Source organism: Anser anser (genome assembly GCF_964211835.1).
Source record: "Anser anser genome assembly, chromosome: 1".
In the NCBI taxonomy this organism is placed as follows: domain Eukaryota; kingdom Metazoa; phylum Chordata; class Aves; order Anseriformes; family Anatidae; genus Anser; species Anser anser.
Genome location: NC_139720.1, coordinates 213,587,944 through 213,607,280, shown reverse-complemented (window position 1 = coordinate 213,607,280; position 19,337 = coordinate 213,587,944). Strand labels below are relative to the sequence as shown.

The following is a 19,337-nucleotide window of genomic DNA, read 5'->3' as shown; positions in this document are numbered from 1 at the left end:
TCACTGGAGCAGTTGTGTGTGGCACACATGCAGCAATGAATGGCTTCAGATTATCCTTTTTTTTTTTTTAAATTGTTTATTTGCCAGGGAAAGATCTTGGTGGCGACAGGCACTTCAACACATCTGATGCTTCTCCTTGTGCTGGGACTCTTCTGTGTTGCCCAGATAAAATTGGGTGCTTTACCCCTGGGGAAAAAAAGGTAGGAGACCTCTAACCTAACCTGATTTCCAGAGCAGGGGATAACAATGTGTTGGAAAGAAAAACCCCGCTGGCTCATCAAGAGGGCTTCAGGAATTGAGGGGTTACCACAGCTGCTCCTTGGGCACCCTCCGCCACCAAGAGGCAGCATCTCGGTGATTGAAGCTGCTCATGGCTTTGAGGTCTTCTCTTGCTGTTCCTGCCTTGAAATTAAATCTTGGGCTTGCGAGCTGAGATGTTCTGGGCCTGAGCCAAGAAAATGTGGAAAGTACTGCTCAGCGCGTGCATATAGATTTCATCTTGTGGGAACGGCCATAGCTAACATCCCTTCTATAGGAGCTGTTCTATTATTAACCAGATGGGGATATTGTCCTTCTTCCATTCCTGTCTTCCAAGCTGGGGAAAATGAAATTGCATTACTTTGTTTTGGATGAGCTCAGCATGTTAAAGAAAAGATTGCTATGAGAACCGTGAAAATCACAAGGATTTAGATCAGTTTCTTTAAAAACTTTAAACCATTTCAGTTCTGGCCGGGCAAAAAGGATTTCTTTCGCGTGTAGAACTGGAGGGCTTGCTCTTGAAGAGATTAACTTCTTTTATTTGGAAAGTATTTTAAGAAAATCAGGATTTTCCAGTGTAATCAGGGAAACAATTGACCTGAAGGCTTACAAGAATATCAATAAGGATAATTGGTTATCAGCAATGTTCTCATCTGTTTGGTATAGGTAATTACTTGCTTAACAAGGTCTTAAGCATAACTAGCTTGATGGAAGTTTTAATAAGAGATGGAGATGTTGAAATTCGACAGATTCTTGATAAACAGAGATCCCAGTGAGTCACCAACTAGAGGAAAAACACTTTTAATGTGGAAAGCGGCAGAATCTGCCAAAGCCCTTTCAAAATGGATTGGTTAAGAAAATATCTCAGGCACTACTGGAGCCTGTGTTTTCGGCATTTATTTCAACCGCGAGCGGGGAAACTTTGCTCAGGCCTGATTTTTGGGAGATTGCACTTCATGTGCTTGGGGCCTGCTCTGGTTTTGCTCGTCCCAATGGTGTGCTGGCCTTGGGCATTGCTGGGTGTGGGAGAAGCACATTGAGGCTGTGGTGAACACGATATTTCTGTCCCCATTACTCTCCCAACAAACCTGCCTCTCTGAAACTACAGAATCCTCCTCTTCAAACCCCACGGAGACTGTTTTCCACTTGCTAGGTCCTTCCAGTCACATCTTGATGGGTGGGGATGTGGAAGACCACAATGGTCCTCCTCTCCCTAACTGCTTAGGTTTTCATATTCTAGCTTCTCCCTAGACTTCAGGATTCATGAGTTTCCATCAGAACATCCTCAGCTCTGTTTTTGTTCTTTCTTGGCTGTGTTGAGGCAATTTCAGAGTCCTTGGCAGGCTCAAGCAAGAAGTCACACACTGCACTGTACCAGCCTAGGGGATGTGGGGGAAGGCTGGAAGTAGGAGGTTGAGGTAAGGCAGGCAGGAGCCCCTTGCTCTCAGATCTTCCCCCAAACCATCCTGGCCAAACCACGCGGGCGTTCAGAATAGTAATGCCGATAATGCTGCTGGATGTGCAGTAAGCTGCTGGTCTGTGGGTTATTAAAAGATTTGTCCCAAGGTGCTGGATGAGATCAGCCTGACCTGGGTGAAACTGGGTTGATTAAATAAAAAGTGGAGAGGGATTACAGGGGAGGGCTTTGGCTGTACCAAGCCTTGCGAGAGGGTTAGGTCCTACTAAACCCAGTGCTCCATGGCTTCATTCACATTATTTACTCACTGCACTGAAGGATTTGTGCTGTTGCTCTTCCCTTTGCTAAAATGATTACGTTGAGATGGTTTAATGATTGCTCCTGCTTGCTCTGTTCTCTCCCAACTCCAAGCTTGTAAGGCTACAGCGATGGAGGAGTTAACTTGTACAGAAAAAAAAAAATCCAAATTTTTAGGCCAAATCTCCCCAGAGAGCTTCCCTTTTAAATTTGCAACTTGGATTCTCTTGCCTTTTTTTGTTCCAAAGCTGTTTGGAAAGGAATAATGTGTCGCAGGCTGTAATGGATACCTACAGCCCAGGACCTCAGGAATGCAGTGTGTGCTAATTAGGCATCCCGGAGCCTTCAGAAAATGTTCCTACTGTATTTGCAGATGGATTCTTCCCTGCTCCCCCTTTTGGGGCAAGCCGGCTGCCAAACCTGGTTATTCAGACCTAAGATGTTTGTAGCTATTGGCAGCTGATGCATCTTTAAAATCAAGGAGGATGGGTTATGTGGGTTTGCTTTTTATTTTATTTTTTCCTCCTTCTGGTGCGTGTTGCTGGATTTGAATAATTAATGTATGTTGTCTTGCTTCCTGTTTTCATTTCTGTATGTAATGCTAACCAGCAGAGGTTTGAATCATTCATAGCCTGCTTTCTCCACCTCAAAGCTGTAGATGTCATGGGAACACTGATTGTAAGGTACGGACTTTCTGCTTTTCTCCATTAAATCCATTTCCGGAGGCAGAAGTAAGTATGCAGTCCATGATCTCAGCCAAGCAAGGAGCTCTGGTATCAGTGTGGCAACTTTATCCGTGGTTTGTCTCGAGCAGCAGCATCGTGCTTGCTGTGCTTCAGTCTCTTCCCGTACCTCCTGGTCTGTGTAGGTGTGGTGGGGAGGATGGGTGCTGTGCTGTGTGTTTTCCTTTCTGCTGGGGGCTTCTGTGCATCTCCTAATGACACTGATGGAGAAGAGGGGATGGTTTGAGGCTTGTAGGCTGTGCCTTGTGTAGTTCAAGGCAAAGGTGCTCATGTTGCTCTGTTCAGGAATGGCTTTTTCTAAACTCACGTTGGATTTCTTCTTTGGGCTTCTGACTTCTCTTGTGGAGGGCAGCCTGAAATGGATGGAGAAGCTGCTGCAGCCCAAATCTCTGGGCTCCCATAGTGTGTGCCCCCGTGGTGGTTCAGCAAGAGGATGAGGGGCAACAGCTTCACTTGGTGGGATATGGAGCCTTCTCAGCTGTATTTTGCCTTGCAAATTTTTTAAAACCTTCCAGAGGCACCTTCTGGTGATGGTATTGATTGACAGATGTGCTTTTGGGCTGCCCTTTTACACTGAAAGCACCCAAACCCTCCTGAACTGGCACCAGGAATCTGGGAGATGTTGGCTGAGATGCTGCAGTGGGAGGCTGCTGGATGCTCTCCAGAACTGGACAGTAAACTTGAACTGTTTGCGTCTCCTCTGGCTGCTGGTAAGGGTTTTTCTTTAGGAAGAAGGGTCGATTGCTGGTCCCTCTCCACTTGTGAAGTGCACTTGTACCTTATTAAAGCAGTGCAATGCTATTTGAAAAGGCTCTGGTGCCTCCAGCTGTGGATGTGCAGCTTACCGTGGTGAAAGCTCATGCCTTTAACTGATGGCTTTGCTGGATAAACCATCACGAGGAGGTGTGTGGATCTTGAACCGGTTGATTCAGGGATCCTTGTGATAGCCCTGAGATGAAATTTCTTCGTGTACCTGAAAATGTTGGACTGAAGCTTTATCCAAGCTTCCCACGCTTCCCCCTCCCCTGTATTTATGAGAGTCTGGGGTTCAAGTTGCATTTCCAGATAGACTTCTATTTAGTTATTCTTTTATTATTATTGTGGGAGAGGTTGAACATGCGGTCTGTGTCTCAGACCTGTCCTGGAAGACTTCTGGAAGCTTACAATTAGTTCCTTGCCTTGTTTTACTCTTTGAGCGTCTGCGGACCACCCCTGTCAAACAGCAGCACTGTCATCTTCTCTTGCTTTCCTATCCTTTTTTTCCCTGGTGCCATCCATTTAGATTGTGATCTCTTTTGGTACACAAGGATGTACGGATGGATGTAACTCTTGTCTCTGGAAACCCCAGGTACGTCATCATACTATAATGATGCTGACTAAGTCTCTCATCTGTAAAACTTTGAATTATAAAGCAGATGAAGCTTCATGCAGGGACTTAGTGATAAATGCTCTAGCTTCAACTTCCCTAAAGGACTTGTGGATCCAAGACTTGCACAGCATATGGGTTTTACTACTGCTGAAGGGCATTCTCTGTTCACAGCCTCCTGGCACTTTGCATGAATTGGGTTTTCGTTTGAAAAGTCAGCCTTGCCAGCTTTGGCAGTCTGCTGTATGGCACCACTTCTCCAGGTGTCTGGGCTGGACAAGAGCAAGAGCTAGTGGCTTACCAGAAGAGTGGGGTGATGAAATGCTCAAGCGTAGCACTCCTGTTTGAGTTTGCAGTGTGATTCCTGTAAGTCAGCAAATAAAACACCTGGTCAAAGCTCTTGAAGATGGAGAGGGTCTGTTTGTCCTCATAACTAAATAAGGAAGAGGTGGAAATTGGGAGAGATGCTGTCCTTTTGAGGTTAGTTCATAAAGGCTTTCCAATAACAACCGTGGTCTTCAGGACACTGATATGTGGCTTGGTGGTGGAGTTGTTAGACTGAGCATGATTTTTAAATCCTGCTTGTGTCCTGCATCTTGGCATCGCTTGCTGTTCAGGATCTTCAGGGCAGACATCGTGGCTTTGTCAAAGTCTTTCAAATAGCATTGAACTTCTCATGTCTTCGTGTCCTATTCCAGCTGGCAGTTGTTTCAGCCTGCGGTGTGCTGCTGGCGCGTGGGGAAGGCAGCCTGGGAAGCTCTTGTAGGGACACACCAAAGCAGACAACAGCTGAGGGAGGGAAGGGAAGAGGCAACTTGTGCAGTGACTAATGCTGGGTTTTATAAATAGCATGAGAAAAGACGAAGTGCGGGGGGGGGGAGGCGGGCACGAGGCCATGGGGTTGTGGGGGCACAGAGCTTGGGGCAGATGAGTTGAGAGAGAGCAGAGGCGATGTGATCAGGAAATAGCTCTGGTTTCAGACTGGATATGCTTGTGCCTCCGTGCGGTGTCCACCCCGAGGGGATGAATAAAAAACCACGTTGGGATCTAGGTCAGCTACCACCCGATGTGCAGCCAGCAAGTCCTGCACGTCTCATGTCCTCTGCATGGGTCAATGCCCCGAGCAGTGCTGAGAGCCCTAAAGAGAGGTTTCCTGAAAGGGCAAAACGGATGGAAGGACAAAATTTTGATGGAAGGAGAAGGGCAGAGGAGCTCAGGTTCTGAACCCTGGAGGCACCACATCAATGGGCTGGTGGGCAGCAACCCACCAGCAAGATCCATCTGCCTGCAGGGTGCTGAGCCCTGGCTAGGGAAAGCCAGGACAGGGCTGTCCCAGGCTGTCAGCATGAAGCCCGGAGTATCAGTGGGCACAACAGCCAGAAGCTGGAGGGGCTGAGCTGTCTGTACCCTTGTTGAAATTTCTAGAGCCTGCCACAGTGTTTGCAACACTTGCAGCATCCCCTGGGCATTGGCTGAAATGAAAAGTAGGGGGTCAGCCTCGTTCTTTGAGGCTTTCCTCTGTAGGACATGGCAATGAAAGGTTTTTAGATGGCTAGGATACCTCTTCAAGCCATGTCGTGCTTTGGCGCCAGGGAGGATGTTGCCGCTCATAGCCGTAGCAGCTTTTTGTAAGACCTGAGCACTGGGGATCCTGCAGGTAAGGCCATGAAGCGGTTACCCTATAGAAAGTGCAATTTTCTTACTGCCCGCATACTGCGTGCGATCTGGAAAGGTAGCAAAACGCTTTGCAAGCTCAATGGTCCTTGGGCATCACTCAAACAGCACTGATTATCCAGGCGACAGCAGCGTGTGGGGCTGTGGGTGTGCACTTGTGCACGAGGAAACTGGAAAACCCCTGGTGGGAGCGAGTACAGCCGAAAGGCCGACGTGACACCACGAGACTGGCGAACGTTTGCTCTGAGGTTCCCATCCCCGAACGCTTGCTCTATGAATTAGTAAGAATGTACAGTGACTCGGTCTGTTCTTGATATGAATCTCAATGGAGATAAAAGCAAAGCTTCTAAATACGTAATAATGAAAAAAAAAAAAAAGAAAAGCCCTGTGACGCACGGAGCATGTAATCGATAGAGCGAAGTACTTTCCCTTGAAACAGCGGTGTTCCCACGCGTGGCAAACAGAGAATTGGAGTCAGGCCAGTCCTTTGGGAGGGGATGCTGCTTGGTAGAGAGGGAACCGTGCTGGGGGAAGGCTGCTCCCAGCTCTGCATCCTTGCGAGCGTTTGCTGTAAAGGTAGAGGGGTAATATCTGCCTCTTTGCAGCCTGCACGGAAATGTTAGCTCCTTGCCTGGGACCGTTTTGCAGCCTCCGTAGGATGCTCGCCTTAAACTGATTTAGCTTGGCAGGGTTTCAACTTTGCAGAGGTCTCTGGATCAATTTTAAGGTTGTGCTCGCGGAGGGTACGGTTCTTTACATTTCAATCATTTCTATGAATCTAATCATCTGGGCAGCGAGTAGTCTGTCTCTTGCTCTTGTCCTTGTGTGGCTTCTCTCACCGATAACTCCTATGAATGTGTTCTTCAGTGGTGTGGGAGAAACAGTGCGAGGAAATAAAACTTGCAGACTAATTAAACTTCTCAGTCTTGTTGAGTAACAAGCTGGAGACGTTGGCAGGGCTGGGAATAGATCTGATTATCATTTCTTCTCTCAATAGCCAGAGGACATGGTTAATTATTAAATTGCTTGTTAAAGTATTAAAACATCACTTGGCACCTCTAATTTCCTTCCCCCCCCTCTGTCTTTTTTTTTTTTTTCCTCTTGCTGAAGGGCGCTCCCAGGACCTGATGGATTTCTGATACCTCGCTCCTGAGGGGCTGGAAGGAGCATGGTTAAACACCAGCCGCTGCAGTACTACGAGCCGCAGCTATGCTTGTCGTGTCTGACGGGGATCTACGGCTGCCGCTGGAAACGGTACCAGCGCTCGCATGATGACACCACCAAGGTGGGTAGCAGACCATGAAAACCCAGCCCAGGAGCTTTGAATGCGAGGGAAATGCTGGCTGAAAGTGCTGGGTGCTTGTTTATTTTTTTATTTTTTATTTTTTATAGATTGCATCTGGGACAAGTCCTCAGCCTGTGGGTGATGTAGGAGATGGGCATGGGTAGTTGGTCTTGGTGCTCCGTGGGGTTGAGTGGTATGGGTCTGGCTAAATCTGTCCTTATTTTCCCTTTTGGTGCTGTTCTGTTTTCTCCTTGCTCCTCCACTGTTAGTGTGTTTGCTCCATCTTTGGCCAAATATGTGAAACCTGCATTTCTTTGTACGTGTGGAAATACCTTTGTAGGTAGGTAAAGGCAGCAGGAGGTGAGAACCAGCTGGGGATGAACAGAGGAGCTGTTAGAAGTGACTGTTCCCTCCCCTGCACAAATGCAGCTTATATGCCCTCTGGCAGAGGGAATCCAGGCAGCTGGGGCCAGACTTGTGTGTCCCTGGTCATTTGGGGCTGGGAGATGGGTCCCTAGGACACCTGCTGTGTTTGCAGGAGGGAGGACGGAAAAACTGCTGTCAAAGCTTCAAAGCTGTCGCACGTACAGCAGCTATTACCCAAAAGATGAAATTACTGCTGTTCTGTGCTTGTGTTGTCTTTTGTGTGTGTGTTTATTACTTAAAGAAGAAGGAAAAAAAAATCACAAAGCAAAATTTAAATCTCACTTGTTCTGGCAGTGCTCCCAGGAGACACTTTGATTGCTTTCGGAGGGCTCAGTCTTGTTCTGGTGACAGTTAGCTGTTTCACTTTTAAGTCTATAACCAGGAATCTTTCAGGCTATGGAGTGCCTCTCTGGAAAAGAGACTGTTAAGGAGAAAACACTTCTGGGCAGCAGATCCCATGCCAGAGTCCTCCTGGTTCTGAATTGCATCAATTGTTGGTGGTGCAGCTTGGCTGGGAGCTCCCGTGTGAGTTGAAAAGTCATGGCTCAAGTTTGTGCAGCGTAAAACAAATTTCCTTTTCCAGAGTAGAAGTGTTTGTGCTGTTTTCCCTCCTCTCTGTCTGGCCAGCTTATTCTCAGTGACTGTTTTTCTGAGCCAGCAGAAGTTTCCTTTGAGCAAATACCCGGGCACATCCGCAGCGGAGGGTGTAGTTGGGTTTCGAAGACTTGGTCAGGAAAACAGTGGGATGTAATGTCTTGGCATGCATGCATGCACTAATTCAAATACTCAAAATGCCTTGTTCCTTATGTCTTATGAACCAGAACATCGTGTTTCTGAGCTAAAAATCCATAGGAAAAACTGCTATTGACATAACTTTTCATTGAAATCTGGCTCCAATTGCACTGATTTTCTTTTACCAGAAAATATCAGTGGCAGCTTTCCAACGCTACTTGGAAATTCAGTTGTTTTTCTGGTGCTGGAAAAGAATTTGCTGTGTTTAAATGTACTTGGCTATGCATAAAAATACGTCTGGTCTCTGAGCCTGTTTTAAGCCTACATGGGGGTCTCAACTTCCACTTCAAAGGCACAAATGGAGGAAACTCTTCTTTTGTGTGAGCAAGAGAAGAAGGTCTAGTCTAAAATTAGCTGCTGACCATGGAAAACCAAGGTGTGAAGAATCTGTCCCTGTCTTGCTGTCAATAAACTGCCTTTCAGGTAGCCAGGTGCTGAGATAAATGATTGTAGCACTATGGGGTGAGGATAAAAAAAAAAAATGTGCAAATGAAAGCTGGTTGTCCTCTGGAGTGGTCTATTTGCATGTGTGTGAATACTGACACGGTTTTTGGGTGCATCTGCGAGAGATTAGCTAGGAAAATATCATACCATAACTTAAGTGCCTATTTGCTTTGCACAAAGGCAGTGGCATATGGATGACAAGAGCTATTCTGTTACCCTGTATCCATCCCTATAGTAACTCAGCCACTGCAAACCAAGGGTAGAGCCAATTGCAGTGTAATAAACCTTTGTAAGTGTGGTTTCCATTATATATGTTTAAAAAAAAAAAGTATTCCATGCTTGGGAGGTCTTAAGTCTTGCAAAACATCTAGAGCTACCTGGAAAGGGAAAAATAAGGGGTGTGTGTCTGTATATATGTTACATCTATACATTTTGTATATATGCTTTGCTTTCTGATAATTAGAGAGCAATTTATCTTAGATGGCCATGATGCACCCTACATTGTTTCTATTCAAAAGATCAAGTTTTCTAGAATGAAAAGCTTTCATTTAACAGCGGGCTATGACCCAGTCTTGCAGAGAGCATCCTTGAAATCTGATGATCACGAACACTTGTTCTCTGAATTGTGCTGCTGCTCAGCAGCCAGAGTTTTAATGATTCTGCTCCTCTTCCTCCAATTTTATGCAGTTCAGGCTTCCTGTGAAACACAAATTTGCATGAAAATGAGGATTTTAATTGTAAGCTTGAATCCCAAGTTTGTTTTGGGAGACTGCGTGCTAGAATTGTGATTATCTCTTGCCTTCCTAGAATGGCTTTGGTTGGAAGGGGCCCTAAGGATTGCTGCTCAGGCTGCCCCCAGCCCCACCCAGCCTGGCCTTGGGCACTGCCAGGGCTGGGGCACCCCCAGCTCCTCTGGGCAGCCTGGGCCAGGGCCTCAGCGCCCTCAGAGGGAAGAATGTGCCTCAGCTTTGCTGATCCCATCCCTGCACTCTTCATCTCTCCTTCTGAGAGCGCAGGAGGGGGGCTGAAAGCAACCTGCACACTTGGTCTCCTTTTTAAATTGAGTTTAAACAGCTGTAAAATTCCTTTTTACTGTGTGGCTTCAGCTTCACTGGCAAGATCTTTTATGCTTTTTTTTTTTTTTTTAGTGAAAGGCATGTAAAAGAAAGTCATCTTACTGAAGTTCAGACCATGATAATCTCTGTAGCTGGTGTGAGGGAGCAATTTCTGCTCTAACTACAGCTTGTTCAATGGTTATTCAACCAAGGAAGTCCTTAGGAAATCAGTGCATCTTCTTAACAGGGCTCTATCTCCCTGAACACAGAAAATGTGGTTAAATAAGCTTTGGCTTGTTAGTTGCCAGACGTGCTTTAGAAGGTCCAAAGTTCAGATGGCAACTTCCAAGGTAGCTCCCGGACAACACGATCCTGTAGATGGATTGCCAGCAATTAAACACACAGAGAGCGGCACGGCTAATTGCTGTGTATAAACACAATGCTCCATGCGCAGCTTGTGTACTTCACCTGAAATGACCTGCTGCTGGGTATTACACCACCAGAACAGCTCTTGCTTCCAAGGAAGAGTCCAGCGCTGGCTGCAGCATCTTTTAAAATCCATCCAGAGCTCTTGCAGGATCAGTATCCGCATGGGAGATATTGATGGGTTGCGTTATATAAACATGAAATTAGATTTATCAGCTGGTTTTGTTCTTTTTTTTAATTGATTCCAAAGCCACGTTGTTTGTACACAGCAAATATCACACCTGGGAAATCATCCTGGGCAGGACTGGGGGGAGAGATGTTCTGCAGAAGAAAATGGCAATGATAATTTTTAATCTATCCAGCAACGAGAAGTAGCTATGTTCATTGGCTGGCTGTTTTTAGTGGTTACTAAATATTGAAGTCTTGAGAGTTTTGCAGTCCTATTTAATTCGCTGTCAAAGGGGGTAAAATAATATACCTATTTGCAAGGAGCTTTTCTGCTTGGTGACAAGTTTGATTGATAACCACGCTTCCCAGCCATCAACCCTTCTGAGATACAAGTGGAGGTGAACAAAACGTAACTGGGATCTCTTCTTGTCTCCCCCATTCCCACTGAAACTTTCCATCTTGTCCTGGTTTTGGTGCATATGCCATCTTTTTCCTCTCCAAAACTGCCAAGAACAGGCAAGACTAGGTGTCTGGTTTGATTGCATGCAGAAGGAAGGGCTATCACCTGGGCTGAAACCCAGATTGGCAGCTTTGGATCCCAGATGACTGGAATTGCAGGATTTCTGTGATTTCTGTTCTTCAGTGTCATCTACAACATATATAAATGGAGGTCTCTTCATCTACTGTGTGAATGGTGCCCTTCATGGGCCTTGTACCATCTTTTTTTACCTCCTGTTACTCTTGTGAACACCCCTGGGATGTTGTGGGTGAGAAGTGTAGCGTTAGTGATGAAATCCCATACATGCAGAAATTTGCTTTCTGAATGCCCAAATCCTAGAGGTGTTAACCTGAGTGTCTAATAAACCAAATTCTTATTAAGAACCTGGAAAGATGGTGAAACTGGAGCTAATGAGGTGCAAATCCAAGTGCAAGAGTGGATTTCTTTGCAGCAAGGGCTGATCGTCAATGAAACATGGGGCCCTTAAGGTTGGATTTTTGGGCATAACAGCAAGGTTTTTGTTGTCCTAAAAATATGACTTGTTCAGAATCTATCACAAAACAACACAACCTCTCATCTTTCAATGTAGCACAGAAACAAGTTATTTAACGTGGCTTTGCAGTGGCTGCTGCAACGTTTCCCTTTCTGCCTCCGTTCTCTCCTGACAGAAACATTCAGTAATTGCAGCGGAGACGTTTCCTCATCGCTGCTGCTTTGTAGGCATGCTGCTCCCATCAGTGAGGAGCTGTCAAGTCCTGAGCAATGCCTTGGCATGCTTCAGCTCCTCTACGCCCAGCAGCAGATGCTTCACGGTCCGTGGAGATCAGGAGCTGTCAGGTTATGATATTAGAGGCTCTTTGGAAACACCTTGGGCCAGGAGTGTCACTCCATCACCTGTCCCTCTCAACAAGCAGGCTTTTATACCTGTGCTGGGCAAAATACTGAGAAAGGTTAGGAACACATGGGGCTGCTCTGATTTAGTGCAATAAAAATTTAATAGGGCTTTGAGTGCCTTGAGCTCCCTGACCTGAGGCCTCTGCAGCAGATGGGCACGTCCAAGTGGGAGGGAAGGGAGAATTTCCCGACACGGTCAGTTCCTGCACAGCACCCTTCTGGTCTCGTCCTCCACCCCATGGTCCAGTGTTAATGACTGGAATTGCCAATCTTCAGATGGAATACCAAAGCCTTTAGCCCTCCCACATTTATCTCGCAGTGTGAAGCATCATAAGCCCCTCTACAAGCTTGCTTTTTTTTCTGTAACGGGGTAAACTGAAGCACAGGAGTCAAAGCTGGTCTGTGATGACTTCGTGGTGGCCAGAATGGATGACTTTTGAATCCCAGAAGTCACGCTGACATGGACACTTCTGAAATCTCACCAGTTCCCGTGAATGTGCTTAGGGGCTTCCTGGTGGCGCTGGGTTTTGCCTGTTGGTTTGGAGGGGAGAAGCTGAGCACAGGATCTGCAATGCCTCGGGAACCGCAGGCAGCTTGGTGGGTCAGGGTTGTGTTTGCTGTGGCTGTAACTTGGCTGCCTGCGGCTTCATGCTCTGTGTAATGTTACAAGTGGCCCACGGGCAAGGCTGATGTTTTTAGAGGTGATTGAGTAGCTCTTAGAGCAACGGTTTGAAAATTTCTAATACTTTGTCGTTGCTGCTCTATTCAGAAACTTTGAAGCGATCCATGCGCAAGCTCCCTGCGATAAACAGCCAGACCAGCCCCCCTCGGTTACACAAAGGTGCCTTGTGACTTTTCCAATGTTATGGGCCTCCAGGGTTTTATTCTGATTGTGGCATTTCCTCGTTATAGCTGCCAGATGTGCTCCCTCCAACTGTTTTTTCTTTATGCATTGTACTAATTATCTGGGTGAATAATTACATTGCTGGAGCCCATTATTCCTCCCTCTCTCCTGCTTGCTCTCGTGCCTTTTCAGGGGGGTGTAGCAGATGCTGCTGCTTCTGTCCTTCTTGAAGCCACTGCACACGTGGTGTTGCCTTAAAATGCGATTTGGGAAGGTGAGCTCAGCATTACTGAGTGTTGGTAGGTTGCTTGCCCACTGAAGATGCACCAGAAAGTCCCAAAGTAGGCAGTGAATCTCCAAAAACACAGAATATCAAACTGAAAGAAGATTATAGGGATGGACCTCTATCTCACCCCAGGTTTTCATCGTGGGTGGTAGTGAAAAAGCAACCTTGAATTAACAGCTTAAAACAGGGCTCAATAATTGGTGTGCATGTAGTATGTGCAGACCAGGAGATCCAAGGACTGGTGGCCATATGCTCTCTGTGCAGGAAAAGGAGGCTTTGGGAAGTTGAGGCGGGACTGGGGAAGAAAGAAAAGTGAGGAAAAGGTATAGGGATAAAAAAGGATTTTCCAAATCCCTTAAAATAAATATTCCCAGATGAGCTGGGGCAAAAGGGGGCTTCGTATTTTTCTGATATTCAAGAAATCTCCATTTTCTGTCTTTACTCCAGCAGCAGCCAGAGGAGATAAGTCTTGTACTCTACCCCCCACACCCCTTGTCTATGGTTTCCAGACAGAAGTAGGCGGCTTGTGCTTCCCAGGAAATCCATTGCATATTATCAGAGGGTTTAGCCAAGCCTTTGCTAGAAAGTATTCAAAAAGTGATGACTTTGAGCTTGCTGTGCTCAGCTTGGGAAGGAGAAAGGCTGAGAGCTGGTAGCATCGATGCCTTGGAGCTCTGGAGGGTAAGCACTGCAGAAAGGAATTAAAGGCTCACAGTTGGTTGTGAGGACCCTGATTTCTGACCCGTTGCTGGCGTGAGCTTCTGGGGAGAGGGGCTGGAGTTTGATGTGGGTTCCCAGGGTCAGCTGATGGAAGGGGTAGGAGGAAGTTTTGTGCTCTGTGCTGGGAAAGCTGATTGGAGACTTGCAAGCTGTGGCTGGTGCCAAAACAGCAAGAAAAACGACTTCAGGTGCTCTGATTTCATTTGAGATGTGTTCACCCATATCACTTCCATCAAGATTTTTCTCTGAATTCCTCCTTGGATGTTTGACTGTGCTGGTGTTTCCATGACAGTCATCCAGATTTTGGTACTTGGAGGAAAATCTCGATGCATCTACATCCTCCTAATGCAGTGTGTCCCAGGTGGGATACTGCAGTACAGGCTTGCTGAACACACATTTTCCGTAGCTTTTTTTTTCTTTTTTAAAGTCTAGAAAATGCCAAAGTGCTCTGTATTGTCTGTTGACCAGTTATATACATGCCAAGGGCAGAATATATGTGAGCTGATGCATCCCTCTACCCCTCCCAACCACCCAACAAGTGATGGAAGAGGGCAGTTATTATATGGCCAGGCAACGCTTTAGGAACAAACCTGGGGAGGAGCAGAGCTACCCCAGTCTGTGCTCACGAAACTGATGCTGCATTACAGGGGGTGACAACTCTGGTCTAATTAGTGCATTATAAATGCTGTAGGTAGCGTTAGGGCACGCGTTGGCTGCTGTCAAGCTATCAAAGTATCCTCCTTTATGGGTATGTGTTCTCCTGTAGTGGTCAAAGCAAAGAAATGGGGACTGCTGGGGCACATGAGAGAGCAGCAGTGGGGAAAAGCAGAAATGCCCAGAGCCAGATGCATCTCCTTGCATCCTTTTAATCTCAGCAGTGCTCATTTAGCAAGAAAAAGCAGAGAGCTGCCGTAACAGAGGCTAGAAAGCAGGCCGCCGCTTATGATTTAAATAAATGCTTTGTGCAAATGCCTTGGTTGGCGCGTGGTGTGCGAGGGAAAGGCAATGGGTTTGTTGTAGCCCATGGGGCAGCTGAACACGCTTGCCAGAAATCAGTGGCGTTGTTGGAGGAGCTGCACCACTGCTGTCCTCGATACGGTGTTTTGTTGGTACGTATCTCCTAACCCTCTGGTTAAATAAATGTAAGGTGTCTGAAATGTGCAGATATGGGAGGGAAGAAGATAGACTTACAATGTCTCTCCCCAGCTTCCAAGTATCTAGTGCTGCTCGTGTAGCTGCAGGACGATATAAATTAGTTATCAAACCATTCCTAATAAATTGGGTGTTTGCTGTTAAAATTTATTCCCTTCGAGTAAAATGGTAATGGTTCAAGCTGGTCTGCCTGCTTAAAAACATCACACATCTTTGAGCTCAGGCTTCTGATGGCTTTTTTTTCCTTTTGGAAAAAGATGAAGCTGTGAGAAGAATGCAGAGCTGCAATCCATCGACATAATGGATTGCTGTGCCATGTCCGTGATACGTGCATTAATTCACTTCAGAGTGAAATACTCTTGTAATTCCCGATTGGTAAGAGTTGTTAAATGACTTGAACAGATGATCTGAGCCGCGCTGGTGTGATATACCCGTGTGACTGGAGGGTTTGGAGCGGGGACTTTGCTGGGTCTTTGCTAATCCCCCCGATGGCCAAAGGTCACTGGTTAGCCCACAAAAATTGCTTGCTTTGCTGAAAACCGCAATTAGGGGAAGGGTGAATTCTCCCTTTTCAATGCAATTTCAGTTTGTTAATGTTTGTGACTGTAGGCCTGAAGATACGGGAGCTTTTCATGAAAGATGCTCTTTGAAGGCTATTCACTTTGTGGTAAGCTCTAAGGCATCAGATGCTGGCTTCTGTGGTGGGACGTGACCAGTGATCCAGAGCTGGATCTCCACGATTGGATTTACGGGGTTATGTTGGAGTGATGGGCTAAATGCAGGAAAACCCAAATATTGGATTAAATATTTGGTTTATTTAGTTTTAAACCAGTGCTTGCAATCAGAAGCAAAACTACCCTGTTCTCAGGGCTTTACCCATCACTTAAACATCTTTTAAAATCTGCCTTTTGAGCCCTTCTTTATACAGGGAGGCTGTGAGGTGATGCAGGGTAGAGGGTTGGGGAGGGATGGGGTTTGAGATGCTCACATCATGCATGTGGACACATAACCCTGCCTACATTGCAGGGTCTGGAGGCCTCATCAGTTTGTGGGTTTTGCTGAACTCCCTCAGGTTTGTTGTCGTGGCTGCCTTGAAGGAATTGTGCTACCTGATTTTATGGTATCTCTACCCCATAAAATCTTTCCCTGAGCTCTGGGAAAGAGTCAGGGAAAAATGCTAAACCTCTCCTAGGGCTGCAAGTGGTTCTCCTGGGAGCGTTGAGATTATTTAAGTGTTTTCTTGCTCTGTGATGTTTTTGGGATTCAGATGCTGAAGCACATTAAAAGCTTCATCAGTGGTAGATATTTCCTTCAAATGAGCAGGACGTCTCTTAGTCTGGGCAGAAGTCCCATGTAAGACTGGCATGGAGCAGAGATGTTCTAGAAGCAAACTGGATCTCAGAAACTGGTCTTAACCCGCCTGGAGCTTGCTTATCACAGAGACCTACATCCTCAAACAGCTCTTGGATGTCTGAGGCTGGGATGAACCTGCCACAGGGCAAGGCTGATGCTGAAACCATTGCCTGCTTAGACAGGTGAGCCTGCAGAAGACCATTGCTGGTCACATCTAGATCCCACCATGGCTGTACAAGCCCAGAAAACTGATGTGTTCATGATCGCTTGACCAAAAGTCCAGGCTGCAATCCGTTAAAAAGCTGCACTTCCAGCCTTAATGGATTTGGGTCACCCCCTGAGCTGTTCTTCAATGAAAAGTCACCGTTGACTGCAGATCTTGTGGCCTCTCTAAATTCCTTCCTGCTTGCTCCCTGTGAAGGATGTTTCCTACTCCCGTAATGCTCGTTTGAAGGATGAGAAATCCCAAGCCCCAGGAAAGCCGCAGGGTTTGACTTGCTGCCTGTTGCAGCCTCACGCTGTCAGAGTGAGGATGTTTGACTAATGCTAAATCTCTGGCTTATTCCCCATGTAGGCAGAATGCCGGTGGGAGGGAGTCTGCAAAACCCATTGACTGTGTGCCTGAGTTTGGATTATGGGCTCAGACTGGGCGATTAACATGCCCTGTGATTTATAATGCTTTATAGGTGTCAAAGGTTTTTACTGCAGAGCATCTGCAAAACGTGTTTCGGGCTGTAAACGGCCAGCGCTGGGCTGGAGCTGCATCTGGAGAAAGGGGAGAGGGAGGCAGGTGGGAGATGAGTGGAAAAAGACGGGGAAGGGGGATCTTTGGGTTGTGGTCCCTTAGTTCTGACCCCGTGCTTTGCTAGTAGGAGCTGGTGGCTATGCAGTTTGGGTTTTGCCAGGATATTTTTGCCAGGGATGGAGAGGTCCTTCCAGTCTAGAGGCGGTGGTGTGCAGCCACTCTTGCAAAATTTTCATTGATTTAAAAGATGCTGAGTTAGAGATAGGATTTGGATGCTCAACCAGCGTGGGGTTTAACCCATCACCACGTATGGGAGAATGTCCCCCAGCTGCAGCAGCAAAAGCATCACACTGGGTGAAATCCACCATGCTTCCCATTTTGTTATTGAGCTAACGCCTTAATGCATTTCCACCAGGCTGTGGGAATTCAGCAGGCTTGGGCTTCGTCGTTGAAACTGAAGAGGGCGAAGGATGGCGTGTTGATTCTCTTAAATGCGTGCGTTGCTTTGCTCTGTCAATTTTTCTTTACATAAGCAAATACTTCACTTTCCCAGTACAGCACCTGTGGAGGGACTGGGGAATTCCAGCACTTGCAGGGAGGAAGGTGAAATATTTACCGAATGCTTTCTAAAAGGGGGAAAAGGGATGTCATTTTTCTGCTTGCTTTCCAAAACAAATACATTTTTTTTCTTGGCAGTGTAGTTGCTGCCAGTGCTAGAGGTTGGCTTTTTAAATTAAACTGGAAAACATCCTTTTTCAAAAGAAGCAACGGAAAGCAAGCTTTATCAGTGGTAGTGGCTGTAACACAAGTTAATTCAATGTCATGCTATTTACTTGAATATTTTGTCCTTTCCCATAATGACAGCAAATGCTAGAAGTGAGGAGATATTAAAATCATGGAATGTTGGCCTGTTTTGGTGTGTGAAACCCTCTCTGATCCAGCAAAGGATGGTGACAAAGCAGGGTCCTTCTCCAGAGGAGACTTCACTTATCCTGATTCAGAGAGAACCGTGGTGTCCCTGCTGCCTATCAGTTGAACCCAAGTGATTTACTTTTACTTCGGGGTTTGAATTTGCTGGTCTACTGATCCAAGTCTACTCTCTCAAAGCCTTTCCCTGATTCCCAGGGGTGATGGTGCCAAAACATCGATGGGAGAACTAAGGCTGCCTTCCCCTGGGGATTGCTGGTGAGACGTGCTTTGCAAACAGCCTCCTGCTGGGGTCCTCTCTTTGTTTTCAGCAGTGGAATAGATATTTATAAGAACAATTTGGACTTGGCACTGCTCTTGCTGCCGTTTTAAGTGGCTATGGATAGCAGCCTTCGGGGAAGGGAAACAAGGAAGTGAAGAGATCATTGAGCTGAAGAGGTTGAACTTCCCGTGAAGCCATGGTTGGAGCACGTATGGCCCAAAATGATGGTGTCCTGCCCCTACAGCTCTTCTTAGAGAGGTCTATCGATGTCCAAGGGAGATGGAGATGTTGGCTTTGAGGGTACTTCACCAGCAGGAGGGCAGACATGGTGATGGAGGGCCCGATCCTTGCCAGCTGGGATGGGTGGGAGATGCTGCTGTGCAGATGGTGGGGCAGAAGCTCTCGTAGGGGTTGCTCCTGTGGGAAGGGAATGTGGTGGAGCACCTAGCCAAGATTGGGATGGGAAGGCTTCAGCATGATGATGGGCTCCAAAATGCTTGGGGTGTAAAAAGGGAGAACCGGAGGGAGGGAGGAGATGAGGCTTGGGCTGGGAGAGATGCTCACGTGTCCTGCATCATTTGAGAAAAACCCCTCTTAGATATCTGCTGTGTTGAAGCATTTTGGAAGCTCTGCACTGCTCAGTACAGAGCTGCTTGTGTTGGGGATTGAAATGTTTGCTGCAGACTTCACAGAGCTGAACCTCCCTAGTATTTCTTTATTTCAGCTGATTCCTCTGCCCAAAAAGTCGTGCACAGTCCCATCCTTTTGGTACTGGAGTAATGCAGAATTGAAAATAAAAGACTTGAAAAGAGTAGATTTTCAGTGAAATAGGTAGTTGCTTTTGAAGGGTGAGAAACGTCTGTATAACTGGGAAAAAGGAGCACTGTAACACTATTCTCTTCTCTCTTGTCCTTTAACTACTTGCTCCTTTGCAGAAAGTGGTGGGTTTTTATATGCAAAGGTCTTCTGGCTAAAAATGGTAGGGGGAAAAAAACACATCCTTCTGCAGAACTGTAAAGGTGTGAGGGATGGAGCTGTGCAATAAGCTTAGCTCAGAAATCTTGGCAGTGAGGGCAGGTTTTGGAGCTACTGAGTTCCTACAGATGCTGAAAATGAGCATCTGGGAAGAGTGGAGAGAGGGGAATGAATTTCTCTCCCACCGGGGAGCCTGCGGCTAAGAAATCTTTTTTTCTGACTTGCTACGTGGCCCATGAGTGTAAACCCAGATAGCATCTGGTAGACGTGTACCCAACCACTCCAAATGCTATGCCCAAATAGTAATTGGATTTTCTTCCTCTTGTCCA

General features: G+C 46.6%; 1 protein-coding gene across 5 annotated transcripts in view; it reads left to right on the top strand.

The window, feature by feature from the left end:
• The window catches only part of GDPD5 (glycerophosphodiester phosphodiesterase domain containing 5), a 164,373-nt gene that overhangs the window by 52,265 nt on the left and 92,771 nt on the right, over window positions 1-19,337 (top strand). For 4 of the 5 annotated variants that reach the window (XM_083834215.1, XM_083834216.1, XM_083834218.1 and 1 more), the window contains one exon: window positions 6,866-7,040. In XM_083834215.1, the coding sequence (XP_083690341.1) occupies window positions 6,924-7,040 (117 nt within the window). In that variant the 5' untranslated portion in view covers window positions 6,866-6,923. Of the gene's footprint in view, window positions 1-2,600; window positions 2,656-6,865; window positions 7,041-19,337 lie in introns of those variants that run through there. The other variant, XM_083834217.1, reaches the window with a different exon arrangement.